This window comes from Vipera ursinii, assembly GCF_947247035.1.
Source record: "Vipera ursinii genome assembly, chromosome: Z".
In the NCBI taxonomy this organism is placed as follows: Eukaryota; Metazoa; Chordata; class Lepidosauria; order Squamata; family Viperidae; genus Vipera; species Vipera ursinii.
The window spans coordinates 45970114-45991901 of NC_139517.1; the positions used below are offsets into that span (position 1 = coordinate 45970114).

General features: G+C 35.1%; 1 protein-coding gene across 1 annotated transcript in view; it reads left to right on the top strand.

Annotated features, from left to right (window-relative positions):
* The window catches only part of POLR1A (RNA polymerase I subunit A), a 58710-nt gene extending 37223 nt beyond the window's left edge, over positions 1–21487 (top strand). Inside the window, exons 24-34 of the mRNA XM_083378528.1 lie at positions 56–270; positions 1345–1512; positions 2959–3094; positions 3950–4107; positions 7858–7993; positions 8188–8295; positions 11841–12098; positions 13278–13478; positions 14825–14942; positions 15608–15772; positions 21199–21487. Coding sequence (XP_083234654.1) covers positions 56–270; positions 1345–1512; positions 2959–3094; positions 3950–4107; positions 7858–7993; positions 8188–8295; positions 11841–12098; positions 13278–13478; positions 14825–14942; positions 15608–15772; positions 21199–21299 — 1764 coding nt within the window. The 3' untranslated portion in view covers positions 21300–21487. The remainder of the gene's footprint in view (positions 1–55; positions 271–1344; positions 1513–2958; positions 3095–3949; positions 4108–7857; positions 7994–8187; positions 8296–11840; positions 12099–13277; positions 13479–14824; positions 14943–15607; positions 15773–21198) is intronic.
* Positions 21488–21788: the final 301 nt, after the last annotated feature.

The window sequence follows — 21788 nt, forward strand, 5'->3', positions numbered from 1 at the left end:
TAAATAATTCACCTATCTGAAATGTTCACTTCCTTTTTGAATTCTGCCATTACAGCTGTTAAACATGTGGTATGAACTGAATGAAAAAACCCGGAGGAAGTATCAAAAGAGGGCAGCAAGATGTCCTGATCCTAGCCTTTCAATGTGGCGGCCAGATATTTATTTTGCATCAGTGTCTGAAACATTTGAAAATGAACTTAAGAATTTCCTTGGAGAGTGGGATGCTCAGAATAGGTTTAACTATAGCAAATCTGAGCTTTCTTCACAGAGGTAGTAATTTCATTTATGTTGATTTATTAACCACAATGCTTCTTGTTTAGAGTCTAGCATATCACACCTATGTTTTATCTCTCTTCTAAAAAACATTGGATTTCTATCACAGAATAGTAGCACAAAACCTCATTGATTTGAGGTTTTCAGTTGCATCAATCCATTTATTATTAAAGTAGCTTCTTTATCCGGTAAGAAATTCTTTTAGTCTCTAAAAAGATTGCTCAAATCTAAAAGATTAAAAGCTTTTTTTGAAAATAAGTAAATGCTACTTTGTTGAAATGTTTTCAATCAAAAATTAAGTAATGAATTTCATTTTTGCTTCTTCCTTTCCATACAATTGCTTTTTCAAGGAATAATTGTTGTAATGAAGAGGCTGTGATTGCTGTTAATCACTTTTCTAAGTTGGAAATTAAAAAGATGCTGCATTAAATCTTGAGAGAGAAAAACGTAAAGATGAAGTGTGTGTTTATCCATTTTTGAAATAAAGCAAACAAATGTGTTAGGTTTTTCCACGGACCGGAGGGGGCGTGATATTGTTTGCTGCCTGCATCCTGCGGATGGGGCTTTGCTTGTTTGTGTGGCCCGGTTGCTGGCATGCTGTGACCTGATACCAGTCCATGGACCGGGGGTTGGGGACACCTGAGGTAACTCTGTCATGCAAATCCTTTTGGATATAAGCCATGCCAATTTCAAAGGGGCTTGTTCTTAGGGGTAGATTGAAGTATGAGAAATAAATTAATTAGATGATTCATGATTTGATGTATAAATGATGAAAAAAAGCATTAAAATCTTGTTCTTTCTGAACAGATGCAATTAGAAAGTAAAATTGCGGCACTAGGTTATGAACATATTCCATACAAACAGATGATGATAATATTAATCTAGAGAGTTTTGTAGAATTGTTTCTGGAAATATTATTTAGTCTATTTTTTCATTATGATGTTATTTCAGTTATGCATTATTGCAACTTTATCCCACTTACAATAAAATGCTTTCTATATATTATTTTTACAGAAAGGCAGAAACTAAATTAATAAATTAAACTACCAAATCTTTTCTTGGTGTCATTAGTTTACAGGAGCTGTTCTGTTTAAAATGGCAACAATCACTCTGTGATCCTGGAGAAGCTGTGGGACTTCTTGCTGCTCAGAGTATTGGAGAACCGTCCACCCAGATGACCCTGAATACCTTTCACTTTGCTGGAAGAGGTGAAATGAATGTTACCCTTGGTATCCCAAGGTAAGATAGCATCTCACCTTTTTTAATGGTTTACTGTTCCAAAATGCCTACATCCTGTTCTCTTCCCATGCTTTATTAACAATTTAGTATAACATGAGGAAAGTAGAAGACACGAAACCCAGGAGTCTGTTTATCCTAAACATTCCTTTTTAACAGTTATCCCACAAATAAGTGAGTTTCTCCATTATTTACTATGACAAAATGCTTTTGCTGTTTAATGATAAACTAGTGTTAGAATGTGCAAAATATAGTTCTCTAGATATTAGTAAATTATAGCTTTTATGAGTTCCAACCAGTAGGACTAATGGTGAGTTATTGCTGTCCAACAGTACCAAAATTACATACCTTGTTCAATCCTGAGATAATTGAAGGATGTCTTATCTTTCAATAATATTAACAATAACAATTTATTAAATTTTGATAGTGTCCAATATCCAATGTCTCTAGGCACCTCACAACAATAAAAGAAATTTCAGTAAAATCAACAAAAGATAAAAGATGGCAAATGTGACAGACCAAGTAGAATGAAGCAAGGAGATGTTGCAGTAATTTTTTATTTTATTTATTTATTTATTTAATTTGTTTGCTGCCCATCTCACTCTAATGGTATTAAGCTCCTTTTTTAGCTTAAAAACACTCAGTACAGTGGAATAATTTTTTTTATTGCATATAACAATCAATTAAATCACTTAAATTGGTTTGATTATATTGTATAGGACCGTGGTGGTGAACCTATGGCACAGGTGCCACAGGTGGCACGCAGAGCCCTCTCCATGGGCATGTGCACTGTCGCCTAGTCCTAGGTCTTCAGCTGGGTTTTATAAAACTTTCGTTTTAGGCCTCACCGCCGTGTACAAAAAAAAAAAAGGTTCAATCAATCGATCAATTTCAACTTCTCTCAGGAAAAAAAAATCTCACAAAATTGGAATTGATTCATTGAACTTTTTAGTCCCACCCAGTCTGCCATTACCACTGTAGCCACGCCCACCCAATAGGCCACACCCACCCAAAGCGCCATACCCACCCGGCACCTGATGATACATAAGTGGGTTTTAGGTTGCAGTTTGGGCACTCGGTCTCTAAAAGGTTCACCATCACTGGTATAGGAACTCCATTAAAAAGGTTATTTGATTCAGATTTACTATCATTGTATATTGCTTTGATTTATTTACTAGAAAAGTAGGATTCCACCTTACTTTCTGCAGCTGTTATTATTTTGGTACTTCAGGTTTTGATAGTTCTCTTGCTTAAGATAAATGAGTTTCTTCCTTCTGGGAAGTGTTTTTAGCCCTGTTTACTGATACTGAAGGCAGCAGACAAAGTCTGACTTTGAATGATTGTTATAGTTATCAGAAAAATAAAGCTGACCAGGTAAGAACCAAGTCACTTATCTTGTTGAGCATTAATTGTATTTACAACTAAATGTGCAATACTTCTTTGTTAAAGGTTGCGGGAAATTCTAATGGTAGCTAGTGCTAATATCAAAACTCCCATGATGAGCATTCCTGTCCTTAATACCAAGAAAGCTCAAAAACGGGTGAAAAGGCTCAAGAAAAAACTTGGCAGAGTGTGCTTAGGTGAGGTAAGTCCTGTGTATGGAAGAATCATCACATCAGCTCTTGAGGCTTTTAAAGAAAAAAGTAAATAGGGTTCTTTCATATTACTTTCTGCAGAATGGTTGCAGTTTCCTCAAGATGTGCCAGGCAGCCTTTCTTTTATTGCCTAGGATTTGGACTAATGGGTTTTAACTTCCCTATTCAATGTGCACATTTTTGTAATAACATTCTAGCTTTTTTTTGCCTAATTATAAAATCCCAGCATTGGCACTTCTAGTGACAGTGCAAAGGAAACATAGTTAGCGGGTATTAAACAAAAATTCTAATTAGAATAATTCTGTTTCCTACTTAAATTTTGTTTTTTAACCACTTAAGAGTGCATTTCCACAAATAAGGAATTAATTGAGGAAAATCAGGAAGTGAAACTTATAAACCCCATTTTGCTATGCTGTAAAGCACTTGAATTTGAGGTTCGCTACCCAATTGAATCTAAATATTTGGTTCATGGGTAGGAAGAGTGGCTGGAGAGTGCAAAAGCCTTAGTGCCTTTTTTCATTTTATCATCTTGAAATTGTAAATTTTCTGTGGAGGATAGATTTATTTTTTTAAAAAAAGTAATAGTCCATATTTCTCTTTCGGTATTAACTTTGTGATGTGGACAGATGATTTAGAGCAGGGGTGTCAAACTCACAACGTCATGTGATGTGTCATGATGTATTGCGACTTTTTTTCCCATTGCTGGCAATGGGGTGGGTGTGGTTTTGGCATGACGTATCTGGCCCGCAGGCTGGTAGTTTGACACCCCTGATTTGGAGAGTGAGAAAGTACGATGTTATAAATTGTTAGCATCCATAGACATTCAAATATTCTTATTGTTTCAGGTGTTACACAAAGTTGATATTGAAGAAACTTTGTGTTTGGAAGGGACATTAAGCAAGCATCGCATCTACACCATCAGGTTTAGTTTTTTGCCTTATAAATGCTATCAAGAAGAAAAATGTGTGAAGCCAAGGGACATCTTACATTTTATGGAGACGAGGTCAGTATCTTCTCTTGAAAAGTTTCCAATTTAACAACGCTGGAACATACAACGCTGAAGATACAAACCAGTGAGAAGGAAATTGTGGGGGTCATAAGGGTCCTCACAAATTCCTGGGAGCCCAGAAGCATTGAAGATAGGAAGTGCAGGTTTTGCTGAGCTCTCACTCCTAGGGCACTAGGAAAGGAGTCACATATGGTGCATGGCTGATGAGAGTGAAAGGTGCAATCATGGGTAGGAGCAGCCAGGAAGAAAATACAGTACTGAGCTCATTACCTTAGGTAACTATTGCTTTCCTAGGCATGTTCTCTCAGTGGTTTCATCATCAACATCATTACTCATTTTGGAGAAGGGAGATTTCACACAAATTAATGTGTTAGCTTGCAGTGTCGCAGCATCATAATTTTTGGGAAATTCTGCCATTAGTAATTTTAATAATAATAGCAAGATTTTGCCATTTTTTTTACTTGATGCATTCAGGACTGCCTCTAGTGAAATTTGTATGCAAGTGCAATGTTCAGGCTTTCCAGTATCTACTCAGTTGCCAAGAAAGCAAAGAGAACAGAAGTCCAGACCAGAGGAAGAATATTTCTACTCTTTCTACTTCTTATCACATCCATATTAGGGTACCACAGAAAACTAAAAGAGGACCTCATATTGCCCCACCAAAATGGTTACCCTCCATTGTGCTGCTGAAAGAAAAATTTAAATTTATCAGTATGTTTATGGGCTTGTGGCAATCTTACTTTATTACTTATTTTCTTATTTAGTTGTATTTAGTTATAACATAAAATGTGAACATACAAAATAGTAGGGGTCAGCAGTAGAAAAAGGGAAAACAAGAAAGGTGTGAAGAAAGGGAGGGGAAAAGACAAAAGGCATTAACTTCCGACTCTCTGTTGCAGTAAAATGAGACATTAAAATCAAATCTTAACTTTTTACATTTCTACAGTAGTATGCACTAGCCATTTCTGTATCAGCAAATCAGTCTAATTCAGGGGTGTCAAACTCAATTTCATTGAGGGCCGCATCAGCATTGTGGTTGCCCTCGGGGGGGCGGGTGGGTATGGCCAGGGTGGGCGTGGCCTACTGGGTGGGCGTGGCTAGAGTGCGTATGGCCTACTGGGGGGGCGTGGCCAGCTCTACATCGTTCGCATGAAGGGTGCCTATGGGGGCCTGGGCAGGAGTGGGGACAGATCTGAGGGTCTCTGGCAGAAGGAGGGTCTCTGGGCCAGGGCCAAGGCAGTGGGGGCCGTTCCCTCACTGTTTCCAGGATGGCTTCGGGGGCCGCATGAAACCACTTCGCGGGCCGGATCCGGCCCCCGGGCCTTGTGTTTGACATGTCTGGTCTAATTGGTAAAACCCAAAATCATGATATCCTTTGTTTCCAAGTAGAAACAAAAGTACTTTTATTCTTTTCTTTTATCAGCACAGTCAATTTGGCCATCTCTGCTAACTCCCATCAACTTTTGTAACCATTGCTCCATGGTAGGAATCGATGTATCCATCCTCTTTTGTGCATAGAGCAATCTTGCTGCCTACACCATGTATAAAATCAGTTCCATTTTTTCCCAGTTCTCTTTCCATTAGGCCCAGAAGGAAAGTTTAATCTTCATGTTCACTTTAAGATTAAATATTAAATAGTAAGATAATGCGCGAATCCTACTTAAGTGGCAATCCTAGGATCTGTTTTGTTTCTGTTGTTGCTTCACTCTGAGAGAATGAATGCTGTCGTTCCCTGAGAAAATGAATAGTTAGGCTGTACTCCACTCATTCGTTTATTTAGGATTGGGGATTAGCTACTGATTTACACTTGTACAGTTTTGCTCTTTACAGTGAGGGAAAAAATCTTTTGATCCCCTGCTGATTTTGTACATTTGCCCACTGACAAAGAAATGATCAGTCTGCAATTTTACTGGTAGGTTTATTTTAATAGTGAGAGACAGAATAACAACAAAAAATCCGGAAAAACACATTTCAAAAAAGTTATAAATTGATTTGCATTTTAATGAGTGAGATAAGTATTTGATTCTCTATCAGTCAACAAGATTTCTGGCTCCCAGGTGTCTTTTATACAGGTAACGAGCGGAGATTGGGAGCACTCTCTTAAAGGGAGTGCTCCTTTTTAAAAAAACACCACAAGTTTTATTAATTTTCTAATTTTCCATCCAAATATTTATGAAGCAATGTGGTGGTTGGGTGATCAAAAGTTAACAATAACAAATAACAAAATCTTTTGTAATCAGCTCAGGTTACATCAACAAGAGTTCCCTCTCCAGTTCCCTTAATTACGATAACATAATCAAATTAATACATTTCTAATTGTGATACAATCAGTTAGAACAATTTTCAATATATTTCCACTTTTACATATCCAAGTCCTGTTTTTAAATTTTACCTAATTGCAATAGTGTTCCAAAATAGCCTATAGTAACTAGAAAACTTAATTTTCTGGTAACCCACATTTCCCCTATTTGATTATATAGTAATTATCATGTCTAAAATACAAACATTGTTCATTTCAGTGCATTCTTATTTTATACAAATATATTCTGTTTATCATCTTAATAGTTCAATTATTGAAAAAAATATCTTTTGTTATATCATTCCAAATTCTATGATATAATTCAGAGATGTTCTAATAGCTAGTTTTCCTTTCCCTTAGAAATCTACAATCTAAATATAAAATCAGTTTATATCTTTTGAAGATTTTCCTTGGTCCATTTAAAGAAAATTTTAAGCTCTGTCATTAGAGCTTCAGGCCAGAGGAGTTGCTCAGGATCAAGTGGAGGGCTGCCACCCTTCCATGATACCTTAGTGGTACCTTAGTGGACAATCACTTAAATATGAGCCAGCAGTGTGTTGTAGCTGCCAAAAAAGCCAACACAGTACTAGGCTGCATTAACAGAGGGGTAGAATCAAGATCACATGAAGTGTTAATACCACTTTACAATGTCTTGGTAAGGCGACACTTGGAATACTGCATTCTGTTTTGGTCACCATGATGTAAAAAAGAGTACAGAGAAGAGCAACAAAGGTGATCGAGACTGGAGGCTAAAACATATAAGGAACAGTTGCTGGAATTGGGTATGTCTATTTAATGAAGAGAAGGACGAGGGATGACATGATAGCAGTGTTCTAATATCTTGGGCTGCCACAAAGAGAGAGTCAACCTATTCTCCAAAGCACCTGAAGGTAGGACAAGAAGCAACGGATGGAAACTAACCAAATAGAGAACCAACCTAGAAATAAGGAGAAATTTTCTGACAGAATAATTAATCAGTGGAACAACCTGTCTCCAGAACCTGTGAATGCTCCAACACAAAGTTTTTAAGAAGAGACTGGACAGCCATTTGTCTGAAATGGTGTAGGATTTACTGCCTGAGCAGGGGGTTGGGCTAAATGACCTCCAAGATCCCTTCCTCCTCCTCCTCCTCCTCCTCCTCCTCCTCCTCCTCCTCCTCCTCATTATTATTATTATTATTATTATTATTATTATTATTATTTCATTATTACTGAAATAATTTTTCTTCAGTATTACTAAAATATTTTTCTCTTAGGGTACAAAGTGAAATTTAGACTTCAGAGTCAGAAAAATATCTGATTTTGTTTAAAAAATATTGTTATAAATAATGAACAATATTGTTACAAAATGATTTGAAATTTTCCTTTATATTTATCATCTTTATTGATAGATCTAGGAAAGTATATTGTAACATTTATTCTATTTCTCTTATCCATCCCACCCAGATTTTTTAAAATGTTGCTGGAAACAATTAAAAGGAAGACTTTAAAATTGGCATCTTATAACACTGTCAGCACTCGAAAAGCAATTCAGAAAGATTTAGAAGATGAGGCAGAAATTGGTGCTTCACAGGAAGACCAGGTAAAGATGTAGACCCCTTAGCTCACGGGTGAGGATGAGGAGAAATTTCATGCCTGCTGAGGATGTTGGAGTCTTAAGAGAAACTTCCATAATTAAAGATGATATGTGACATTTCATTTAACTAGGGTTATTTTGAAATCTGTTAGAAAAAAGTATATTATGTAGTAAACGGATTCCCACTTCTACCAACATAGAATGATAATGAAGATGAAACTGAAGAAGACAGATTTCCTGATAATGGAATGACTGAAGGTGATGCTGATGCTACAGATACAAAAAGAAAGGAAAATCAAGAAGAAGAGGTAATGATACATTTCTCTTGTTTTAATAAGATGCCATTAGAAAATCTGTCCATCACAAAAACTTGGAATTAAAGTATATTGAATTTGAGTCAAACAATATCAAACAATTAACACTTGATTTTAGTAGATAACTAGTAACATGTAGTGATAAAGGTATTTGACTAGGATTGGTAAGTTCCATGTTCAAATCTACCCTAAACCGTGAAAACTTGCTCTGAGCCCAACCTATTTCATAGGATTTTTGTAGAAAAGTGAAGAGTTCGTGCTTTTAAATTGTGTCCTGGGGAAAATATGGGATATAAATTTAGTTAAGTAATTGAGTAAGTGAAAAAGAGTAGACAGGCTGTTCAAATTTTAAAAAGTCAGAAATTATCTCCATACTGAAAAGAATGTTAATCTTGTATACTTGAACAAACCTTATTCAAAAGGAACTTGTGGATATAGGAAGTTATAGAAAGTAAACTATATTTGATAGTCTTCTCTGTGCATGTCATTGTCATTATTTTTTTTAGACTGATATGTACAAAGTAATACTGTAAACCAGATGGAGATTTATGATATATTTAATAAGTTACTGAAAGCTAAGCCTAATATCTATCTCTTTTAATGGAAAGATTAGGCACTCTTGATGAAATTTAACTGAACTTGACGCAACCTCTGCATAGTACAGAGTTGATACACATAGTACATATTTATTTCTGAAAATTTGGATACAGATTCAAAATGAGAAATTGTTAATACACCAGATGCAGCAGTTTGAAAAATCTTTCAGTTGATTCAGTGCTATTTTTTAAAAAAATATACAATTATTGATAAATTTCAAACATTATTATAGCTTTTTAGGGCTAGTTTACTGGTAGCTAGGTAAAACTAATATTCTGATTGTCTTCATAGATTATTATTGTTATTTTGTCTACTTTCAGTAAGTTTCTCTAAAGCAGCTGTCTGTGTATTTGAAAAGGAAAGTAGTTCATTTTAGAAATCAAAGAAACATTAAGAAATCTTGAAATATTTACAGCTAGACGTTTCCATAAAACTGGAAGTTAAGGCAAGATCTAGAAATCTTTGTTAGAACTATCTGAAAATTGATCAGATCTGCACATTAAAACTCACATATTACTGCAAATATTTGGCTGGATAAGTTTAGATGACATTGGCATTGTTGTCTACGGTATAACAGAATAACAGAGCTGGAAGGGATCTTGGAGATCTTCTAGTCCAACCCTTTGCTCAAGCAGAAGACCCTATACCATTCCAGACAAATGACTGTCCAGTCTCTTCTTAAAACTTCCAGTGATGGAGCACCCACAATTTCTGGAGGCGAGCTGTTCCACTGATTAATTGTTCTCACTGACAGGAAATTTCTCCTTAGTTCTAGGTTGCTTCTCTCTTTGGTTAGTTTCCATCCATTGCTTCTTGTCCTACCTTCAGGTGCTTTGGAGAATAGATTGACCCCCTTCCCCCTCAAATATTGGAAGATTGCTATCATAAAAAGAAGGATTAGGGGTGCCCTAGTCTTTCTCTTTATTAGATTGGACATAACCCAATTGCTGCAACTGTTCAGCATTTGGTTTAGCTTCTAGCCCCCTAATAATTTTTGTTGCTCTTTTCTGTACTTTTCTAGAGTCTTAACATTATTTTTCTACCAGAACTGGACGCAGTGTTCCAAGTATCATCTTACCAGTGAGGAATCCAGCAGGAATAACATTTCACATGATCTTGATACTCATACATTAGAATACAATAGCAATCTGTACATAGAAAGATTCAACTAAACACCAGGATATTCCAGAAACAAATGCTCCATGGACAGTAAATAAATGGAAACACTTATAGAAAAGAAAAATAAAACTTTTCAAATGGTCTTCATAGTTCCCTGAGCTGAATATTCATTTTGTGGAAAAATCATACAATTTGTGGTGTATATGAGGAAACCTTAAAACTATTTCCGAACTAGAAAATTTTTGCAAGGGAAGGTGGAAAAACAATTCAAAATCAAACCAGAGAAAGACTCTGTAGGCAACTCTAGGAAATGTTTAGAAATGTCATTTCTACCAAAGAAACAAATTATTGACTAAAAGAGTATCCAAGCTTCTGCAAATGTTTGAAGGCATCAACTCCTAAAAATGTTCTATAATTATATTAATAATAATGTTGTGACAAAGCATAATTGTCTATTCATAAACAGTATATCTATAAATGGCAATAAGCTGCCTTTAATAGCCATGGAAAAAATGGGTTTCAGTTATTGGAGAGTGACAATGTGGCATATTTGGGCAGTGCAAAGTTTGCTCACTGTCAGTCCCATTAAGTGGTTTCTAATTCAATCCTACAGAAATATAATGATATTCCCTGGTAAGGTTACTTGAGCATAATTTTCTCTCTCATACTATTTAAATATATTTCTTGTTTTAAGCAAAAGATTAATGAAAGCAAAATACTTGAATTTTCTTTACATATTTTTTAAGAAAATCCTTTTTTGGGGGGTAAAATTTGTGACATTACCCTTATTTTTTCACATTAGTCTTATTCAGTGGTGGGATTCAAATAATTTAATAATGGCCATAATGACCATTTTAAGTATAAAAAAATATACCAAAAGGTAGTTTATTATTTCATGCATTTAATACTTAAATAAGAACAATAAAGATGTACACAAAGCTAGATTATGTTATAAAAAGAGTTTTAAATATTAATGAAACAATATTAAATAATACCTGACAAAAACAATAAAACTGTTATTTAAGATATTTCCATATTACTTTCAATTTTCTTCACTTTTATCTGAGCATCATTGGCTGTGTCATTTATCTTTAGCCATCTTTTCACTGTAGGAGTAGGATCCCAGTTGCGGCAGGAAGCTGCGAGGCTCGTCATGAACATCTTGCCAATGCCAGTGCTTGCAGCAGAAGGCAATTCAGCACATCATGCCGATTTCTTCATTGTGGCAGGAGGTCGTGCAGCTCATTATGCCACTGCTGCTGCTTGCATCAGGATGCCACATGGTGCATTGTGCCGATTGTGCTGTTGCTACTGCTTGCAGCAGAAGGCTAAATGGTACATCATACCACTCATTCTGGTGCCGCCACTTGCAGCAGGAGATGGTGCAGTGCATCACACCGATTGCACCGCTGCTGCTGCTTGCCTTGCAGCCTCATGCAGCAAGCAGCAGCACTGGAGTGATCAGTGCGAAGAGCCACGCAGCGTCTTGATCAGCATGAAGAGCTACATAGCGTCCTGCCCAAGCAGCAGTAGCGGCGCTATCAGCGCAAAGAGCATCGTGGTGTCCTGCTGTCAGCAGCGACAGAAGTCAGATTTATCATAACTGGTTCACTGAACTCAATAAAAAATTAGGTATTGGTTTTGCCGTACTGGTGTGAACCAGCTGAATCTCACCACTGGGACTCTTAATGCATTTTGCAGGTGGAGCGAAGGATTAAGTAAAAATAGTCAGAAGGTTTTGAATGGTTTTAAAAGCATCAATGATACTGTTTGCTTTTCCTATTTAGTGAAACTGAATATGATTCAAATATGTTTCTTTGCAGGTTGATTATGAGAGCGAGGAAGATCATGAAATGGGTGATGATGACGGTATTCCAGATCGGGAAATGTCTGCACCAGATGAACAAAATCCTGAGGCACTGGAAACTCAGGATAAGCTTTATTCTTCTTCTAGTCAAAGAGCTCGAAGCAAGAGAAAGGGATGGAATGAAATGGCACAGCATAGAATTAATGCTGTACTGGAAGGCCATGATGCTATAGAAAAATATGCATACGACATTGATAATGAACTGTGGTGTGAGGTAAAGTTATTGAACAGCGAAGTTCAAATAGTCAAAAATATTACTTTAATATTTTTGACTATGCATGTAACTGTTTTTTTTCCCCCTTAGTAGATATTTATTCAATTGCATTGCGTGTACACCAGCTATAAAATCAGGCAACAATTAAATTTGGTCTGCTGACTTTCCAGACTGGGCTGTCTCTAGAATCCGTTAAACATTTTAATATGACACTTGCTATTTAGCAATTTGGTATCCCCCATGTCAAAAATGCAAGTAGAGGTGCTCATCTGATGAAAACAGTTTTGGACAATACACTCTCATTTCTAGTATAGAACACCAGCATGCTGCCCTAATTGGATACGATCCACCTGAAAAGTCCTATTATCTGTTGTTCCTGTTTTCAGTTTCTGTCAAGCCGTGTACCGAAAAAAAATAGAAATTTATGTGCCACAGTGCAAGTATACATGTAAATTATAAATACAAATATACTAGTATACTATAATAATATCACTTACATGTCACATGCAGCAAATGCTATAAAGTTTTTCTTTCAAGACATTTTTTACTCCTGGGAACTACCCCATCTAGTTTTGTTGGCTGCATTTTGCAGTTCCTTCTTCTTTGCCAGTTCCTTCTTCCTGGGGCTGAAAAGGAATGACTGGTCCAAAGTATCCATCTGGTTTTGTATCTAAAACAGGACTAGAACTCAGTGTCCTAGTTCCTAAGGAGAAAACTAATTCTTCATATCCATGCTTATTTATTTATTTAGCCTATGTCATACCATACATAGACTAGTAATTAATATATATTAACATTTCATCTATATTAGTATCCATGTTTTTAGATAATAATGCATGTGTCATAACTTTTTCCAGATACTGCAAACATTACTGGTTTGCAAATTTACTTCCTTTGTGCAATACAGCACCTATGTAATAAGTACTATCACTAAACTACGGAGAAAAATAATGATGAAATATCCTCATATTATCAGCAAATCATTATTTTCATAAATTTGATCCAAAGGAGAAAACTCCAGATGATTTGTGAGCTAAAGGAATTGCTCATTGTTTATTTATTTATGCTTGGATTTTTCAAATCAGTTTAAGAAAAAGGTTTTATGATGGTTTAGATGTTTGAACACCTTTTTCACAATGGATGGAAAGTTTTTCATAATCAGAAAGTATTGTCTTGTAGGTTTCATTAAAGCTTTCTCTGACGAAGGAGTACTTTGATCTTGCATCACTTGTGACGTCTCTGGCAAATAGCACTGTCATCCAGGAGACAGTGGGAATAACACGATGTCTCTTAAATGAAACCAGCAACAAGAATGGAGAAGTGGTGCTCACTTTGCAAACAGAAGGGATAAATCTTCCTGAGCTCTTCCACTATTCTGATGTATGTAATGAAAAAGCTTTCTGTATTTTCCATGGGGTCACAGAGAGGAAAAAATAGCAGAGAAACCCACCATGAATGACAGTTATTGCTATTCTAAATCACAACTACTGTATGTAGTTTCCCCCCACACACATATTTAAAATACTTTGGCAAAGTTGAAAGATAATGGGCATGTCCATAATTTTTGTTATACTGATATTGATAGCATTTTTATTGATTTCACAGAAAAAGAACTGAAGAACATTTTTTTTAATCCCATTTATATCCCGCCCTTCTCCGAAGACTCAGGGCGGCTTACAATCTAAAGCACAAATCAATGTGCTTAGCAATAGCCTTCATTCTATGTATATGCCTGCTTATTAGGGCTTTCGCCCCCCCCCCAAGCGGCATTATTACAAAGTCAGCTTATTGCCCCCAACAATCTGGGTCCTCATTTTACCTACCTCGGAAGGATGGAAGGCTGAGTCAACCTTGAGCCTGGCGGGACGCGAACCTGCACTAATTGCAGGCAGCTGGTGTTACTTAAGGAGGCATTAGCCCACTGCTCCACCAAGGCTCTTTTGATTTGATTTTCAGTGAAATCAATTACAATTGCTATTAATATAATAGAAATTTTAGATGAATGCCAAAAGGTTTTTTGGATAAGTGCCAAAATCTTAAATTTTGGCACAAGTTTTTGTTTTTGGCTTTGAATGGAGCTGTAACTAGTATAAAATTACATAGATAGATAGATAGATAGATAGATAGATAGATAGATAGATAGATAGATAGAGATAATTTGAATTCCAAACTTTAAACTGTTTACAAATGGATGATTTTGATAATTGGTTATAGAATCAATCCAAAGAGAATATTGGTTTACAAAAAAGAGACCAATATGCATTAAACACATTTTCTGGGTTTTTTTCTATCCAAATTGTTACAATTATTTTCCATGTATTTTTGCTGTGCACAATTAAAGATTAATTCAAGAAAAGGGTGTATTGAAGCAAATAATTTGCACAGCTTTCTGGGAATAGACTATACAATTGAGGGATGTTATGAAGCTTTCACTTCATTTTTACTTCAACTGACTAATTGTATAAGGTTGTAATAGAGAAATATGTGTGTACAGTTAGAAAAAGAGAACGAAAAAATGAGTGTAAATTTTAGGATTCTTTTCTAGAACTTTGCAGGCTTCATTACAAAAAAGTTTGGTTTGGTTGCATATTGTGCTTCTTCAGCTATAATTTTTCTTTGCTAATGTTCAGTTCTGTTTTTCCCTAGCTATTCATATTATTTGGGGTAGATAATCTACAGTTTGTTTCACTATGACTTTCCACACTTGCCATCTTTGTCTCTTTTAGATTTTTGATATGAATAAACTTTACTGCAATGATATTCATGCAATGGCCAACACCTATGGGATTGAAGCTGCTTTGAAAATTCTTGAGAGAGAGATTAAAGATGTGTTTGCTGCATATGGTACACATTTTATATAATATCAGCTGAATCTAATAGCACATATAAAGCATTCTTATTTCAGGCTTGAAAGCAATTCATTCTGCCTAGACTAGCTATTATTAAATATTTCTCTTATTTTGGTGTTATATCACTATCAAAAGATTTGAAGAATGCCACATTTTGATGTCCATTCAAAAATATTTTGTAGTAACTTCAAGACCATAAATTGGGAACCACTGGCCTATATTAAGCTTCTCATTCAGAGAATGTTTTTACAGCACAGATGATGAAGCTACAAATGGCATACTGAATTCCATCTATTATCAGAACAGTATCTTCTGTTGACCCTTCTGTTGATCAAAAGATAGTACATTAGCAGATGTAGAAATCTCTTAATTTTCTATGTTCTTCACCCCACCTTATATTTAGGATGTTGCACAGAACTGTTGACCTACGTAAAGCTTATCAGTGTAGCCTTCCTTCACTTGTCTTAAAGAACAGATAAACCCATTAAATCCTTTCAGATTATGTAATTGAGTCAGCAGTATGAACCTTATACAACATTGGTATTTAATAAACTGTTTAATAAATAGTTTCAAGCTAGATATGGAAGATGGGTTTATTGGAGTACCTTGTGCATTTCTTTATAAAGCTCTTTTAGGAGACATTGATACTTCTATTGACAGGAATTGTGGTTGATCCTCGACATCTCTCCTTGGTGTCAGACTACATGTGCTTTGAAGGTGTTTACAAACCTTTGAATCGGTATGGAATGCAGTCGAATTCATCTCCCTTGCAACAGATGACTTTTGAGACAAGCTACAAGTTTTTGAAAGAAGCAACTATGTTGGGTAAATACCTCCCAATTATTATGAAAATAGTAGCTTATATAGTAGGATAAATATTTTAATTATTAGTATCCAAAATATACTGATGAAAATTTATTTTTCTATATTCACATATTTTTTTGTCTCAAATTAAAAACATCCAGTTCCAGGCAGCCACAATTGAATAAATTAACAACGTATGCAGAAATAGTGATGGAAGTTTCACATATAGGTAGTTCCTGATTTAACGTCATTTGTTCAGTGACTGTTCAAAGTTACAGTGTCTGTCTCAGCATCCCTGCGGTCACGTGTTTGGATTTGGCTTTTTGACAACTGAGTCACCATTACAGCATCTTGTGTTGATCTGATCACCATTTGCAACTTTCTGTTGTCTAGATTTTAATTTCCCTTCAGAGTTTAGAATATCTATATGTCCATATTTTCTCAAGACTAACTAGATTTGGATGTACAAATGCTTCCATTGTTGAAAGCCATCCTCGAATTTTCAAATATATTTTACATTTTATTTTTTCCCATGTTAGTAATGCATTTCTAATAAAGTGGTTTTGGAAATATTTATGAATTTTACTTTCCCCATACCATAGGAAAGCATGCCAACCAAGTTGTAAGTCATGTCCCTCTAGATACAACAATCTTTTATTTCTGAGGGACATCCATTCTTTTACCCTTGTTAACACCAGTGCTTGGTAATATAATACCCAATCTGGCAAACCAAAACCTCCATTTCCCTTAGCTTCTTGTAACATTTACAATTTAATTGTAGCTTTCTTTCCTTGCCAGATACATTTTAAAATTAAGGAATTCAGGTCTTTAAAAAAATTCCCTAGTTTTATAGGTATCATTTTGAATAAGAAAAGTATTTTTGGTAATATATTCATTTTCACTGTAGCAATTCTTCCTAACATCGACAATTGCAGATTTTTCCACTTTTCCAAGTCAAGTTTTATTTGGTTTAGTAATTTTATATATATCTTCTTTTATCGTTGAACATCTTGTTGTCAATTATATTCCTTTTTAACTATTTGTAGATCTATTTTTGCTGACAATTGTGGTTTTTTTTGTCTGTAAGATTTTTAACTATCACTTTAGATTTTTTTTCTCTATTTATCTTCAATCCTGCTGTCTCTCCAAATTGTTCTATCTTTTCCAATAATTTAGGAATCATCTCTAGGGGTTCCTCTAGGACATGGGTGTCAAATTTGCCATATTACGTGATGTGTTGCGATGTATTATGACTTTTTTTTGCATTGCTAGAGCTGGGGTGGGCGCATTCTCTGCACGCTGCAACTGGCCTGAGGGTCAGCAGTTTGACATGCCTGCTCTAGAATGAATACCAGATCATCTGCAAATGCTTGCAATTTGTAGCTTTCACCTTTTATCTCCAATGCTTTAATTTCTAAATCTTGTCTGATATTTAAAACTTCAAAGGTTAAAATAAATAACAATGGGGATAGTGTACATCCTTGTCTTGTGCCTTTTCGTATATCAGAGTTCTCTGTATAGTTTCCATTTACAATCACTTTTGCTGTTTGTTTGTGGTATACTGTCTTGATCATATTTATTAAATTTTGTCCAAAGTCCATTATTTTTAGTTGTTGAGTCATAAATTGCCAAGAAACATTATCAAATGCCTTTTGAGTGTCTAAAAATACTAATGTCAGTTGCTTCCCTGGATGCATTTCATAATATTCCAATATGTCCATTATAATTCTCAAATTATTTTTTGTTTCTTTGGTAGAAATCCATTTTGGTCTGGATGTACAAATTCAATCAAAAATCTTTACAGTCTCTCAGCTATTATTGAAGTAAAGATTTTATATTCCGCATTTAATGATATTGGTCTATAGTTTTTTATGTGTCAGATCTGAGTCCTTTTTTGGTATCAGAGTAATATTTGCTTCTGTCCATGTATTTGGGAGTTTAGCCTCCAATAGAAGTTCATTACAGACCTCTTTCACCAGTAAACTTAGTGTATCTTGTATAGACATTTATAAAACTCTGCCAGGAGCCCATCTGGTCCTGGTATTTTGTCATTTTTTTAAATCTTTTTATGGCCTCTATTAATTCCCTCATTGTTATTTTCTCATTTAACGTAGTTTTGAAGTTTTCTGGGATTTTTGGTAAATTAGTTTTTTCCATATATTGAGTCATTTTCTCCCATGAAATTTCTTCCATATCATACAGTTTCTTATAATATTCTTTAGTTATCTTTTTTATTGTCTTATTTTTAAATTGTAAACAGCCTTTTTTGTCTACTAAATTGTTTATCAGTTTTTTTTTCTCCTTCAGTTTTTTAAGTTTGTAAGCTTGCCATCTTCCTGGTTTATTTGCAATTTCAAAAAAGTTTTGCTTTGCTCTTTTAATTTGCTGTGCCGGTTTTTCTGATTATATTAAATTTAGTTTATGTTTTATTATTTCTATTTGTCTTTTCAATACTTTCTTTTCTGGATTTATTTGTAGTTCTAATTTTTTAAATTCTTCCCTTAACAACACACATTTTTCTTTATTCTTTTTAGCCATGTATCTTATAGCTACACCCCAAAAGTGTGCTTTGGCTGTGTCCCATACATTTTGCAATGTTGTATCTTTTTATTTTCTTTAAAAAAGAACTCCATTTCTTTTGTTGCTAATTCTATAAATTCTTTCTCTTTTAATATGGATTGATTCAAGGTCCATCTTAATTTTTCTGTAGTCCTTTCCACGTCATTTTTAAGGGATTATGGTCTGCCCAAATGCCTAATTCTGTCTCAGTTTCTTGCATATTGATTCTTAATTGAGGCATCATCCAAATCATGTCAATTCTGGACCAAGATTTATGACTGTTCGAGTAAAATGTATATTGTAACTTTTCTAAGTTCATTTCTCTACAAGTATCTTGTACACCAATTTCCTCAGTCATGCTAAAAAAGTCTTAAGTCTCTTTCTTCTTTGTTTTCCTGTTTTGCTACTTTTATAGTCTAATGTCCCATCTACTGTTGTGTTAAAATCCCCTACTAAGCAAATATTTTGATATTTCATTTCTATTATTTTTCTATGAAGTTTTTGTTAAAATTCTTTTCTTATTGCTTGGTGCATATATTTCTACCAAAAGTATCTTGTTTTTTATTTAAAATTATTTCCACCATTACAATTCTTACTTCTCCATCTGAATAGATTATTTTAGAGCAGGGGTAGGCAACCTTGGCTCTTTTATGCTGGCTCAGGAATTCTGGGAGTTGAAGTCCACGAGTCATAAAAGAACCAAGATTGCCTACCCTTGTTTTAGTCTATTGTCGCTTTAACATATACAGCTACTTCTTTTGTTGTTGTTGGGCTGATGCATAGTAGAGTTTCCCAATTTTGGGACATTCCAAAAGTTTGTAATACTGTTTTTGTGTGTGTGTGTGTGTGTCTGTTCTGCACAAATTATATCTATGTTTAATTTCTGCAATTTAAAAAGAAACTTTTCCTTTTTGATGGGGAGTTCAATCCATTTATATTCACTGAAAAAATCCTGTTTTCCTTCTCCCATTTTGTTTACTTATATTTAGGTCTTGTCGATCTCGTGGTTCTCTGCTCTCTTGCCATTCCCTCGCCATCTTTTTTTTTTAATCCCATTTATATCCCGCCCTTCTCCGAAGACTCAGGGCGGCTTACAATCTAAGCACAAATCAATGTGCTTAGCAATAGCCTTCATTCTATGTATATGTCTGCTTATTAGGGCTTTTGGGCCCCCCCAAGTGGCATTATTACAAAGTCAGCTTATTGCCCCCAACAATCTGGGTCCTCATTTTACCTACCTCGGAAGGATGGAAGGCTGAGTCAACCTTGAGCCTGGTGGAACTCGAACCTGCACTAATTGCAGGCAGCTGGTGTTACTTAAGGAGGCATTAGCCCACTGCTCCACCAAGGCTTGGTCTGTCTTCTCTTTCTCTTCTTCAATTTGTGTAATTGTTTCCTCTGCTGCTTGTTCTATCTGTTTCTGGACTTCTCTATCCTCTTGTTGAAGAGACAAAAAACAACTTAAGATAGGTTAAATGAGCAGATGCTTGATATAAAGACACAATTTGATGCTGATCAACAAATGATTGCTAAAAACGAATAAAGAATTCAGAAAATAGAGGATAAATCAGAAGAAACTATTTGCAACTTTCATTGTCAGCAGTCAATGGAGAAGTGACAGGAGGTTGCAAATAGCAACCATGTGACATTGCTCCTAGCAGCTGTACAAGAGTCACCTAAAAACTGCAGTTGAAATTGCCATTGTAGTCAGTAAACATTTTTTATGACTTTGACAGTTCCCAATTCAAATTACTGTCATTAACCAAGGTCAATTTTTTTTGAAAAAAGCTTATCTACTGAAATCATTGGTATGTAAAATGGGAATCTTAGGAAGGGAGACAGTTTGCATGTTTTTAAGTCACATGTTTCTCAGATCCAAAATCATGGGGGGGGGGGTTTCCACCATACTGTTTTTAAAGTGGCCTGTCGCTCTTAGAATACACAGCTCCTCAGTTTCACTCAGAAACTAAACACTGCATCTGTTTCGACTCTTTGTTGAATGCAGGGGCATTTGTGTTATTGAAGACTGAGGCTAAGGCCTACATAACATATACCATGGCAGCATGAAATCCCATAATGGCAGTTATCATAGATTATGATAAAGTATTATTCAAGTCTCCATAATAAATGTGTTTATTTAAAAGCCAGTTTGGTATAGTAGGTAAGATGAAACCAGGTGACTTAAAGAAAAAATAGGGAAGTGTTACCAGAGAAAAGATTGTCTTGAATTGACTAAAAAGAAAGATGGGATAAAAAAAGTTCCAAATATTGAATACGTGCTATCGGTGGGCTCCTATTTGGAAATCTCCCACCTCTTGTGAGATTTCCCAGCCTCCTGACCTTCCATAAGGACCAGAGGACAGAATTCACGGACTGATAACATCCCACCTCACCACCCGTACATCCTGATCTCTCCCTCACCACCTTTTCACCATAATTTTAAGCATAATTAAAATTTTATTGTGTATGTATGTAGTTTTATTGCTTTTGTTCTTATAAGCCATTAAGAGTTGCCTTGTGGTGTGATGGGCAGCAAACAAATTTAATAAATAAATAGCAGGTTTCACCTAAGAAAAACAAACAAAAAGAAAAAAATTCTACATAGTCAAGAGCTTCATGGAGTTGTGATCATTGTGGAAGCAAGATACATAGGGACAGCTAAACATCTGAAAATATTTTTCAATGTTACATTTTAAAAACTGTTTGGTGGTGGGAATAGCAAAAGAAAGCTTTTCATCCTTCCATAAGACTGTTGTGAAATTGTGTATACATCTGTACATCCAAAAATACCCTTGAAGTAGATTTGAATATAATCCCTTTCAAAATGCACTTTTTGCAAAAGTGAGAAACTTTATACCCCAAAATATAATTCTGCTCTTTTGTTCTAGGATCCCATGATGAACTTCTGTCTCCTTCTGCTTGCCTGGTGGTAGGAAAAGTCGTCAAGGGAGGAACTGGCTTATTCGATCTTAAGCAACCTCTAAAATAATTTTTTTTATTTAAAAAAAAACCCCTTGATTTTATTGCAAAGAATAAATTTGCTGCTATGTGTTTTATATTTTATTTTTTTAGTGTTTGTTGTCTGAAAGTATCATCAGTTAATCTAATTTAATAATTACCTGCATCTTTGGATTTTCAGGGATTATATTTAATAATAAATGTGGTATGTTTAATTTTGGCAAGTGAGTTTATTGAACAGTATATCAGGGGTGTCAAACTGCTGGCCCACGGGCTCGACGCATCACCAGGAAACCCCACCCACCCCATTGCGGGCAATGGAGAAAAAGCTCGCGAGTTTGACATATCTGGTCTATATAATTCAGTTTTAAAATATTTTTCTGGATTATCTAGTATAAAAAGAATCTTTGTGGTAGCAGCTTTTCTTATGTTTATCAAATCTTAAATGAAGCAACATAAAAAGAATATATACTTAAATGTCCCTAAAATATTACTGATTCCCAAAAGTTTAAGGGAAAAT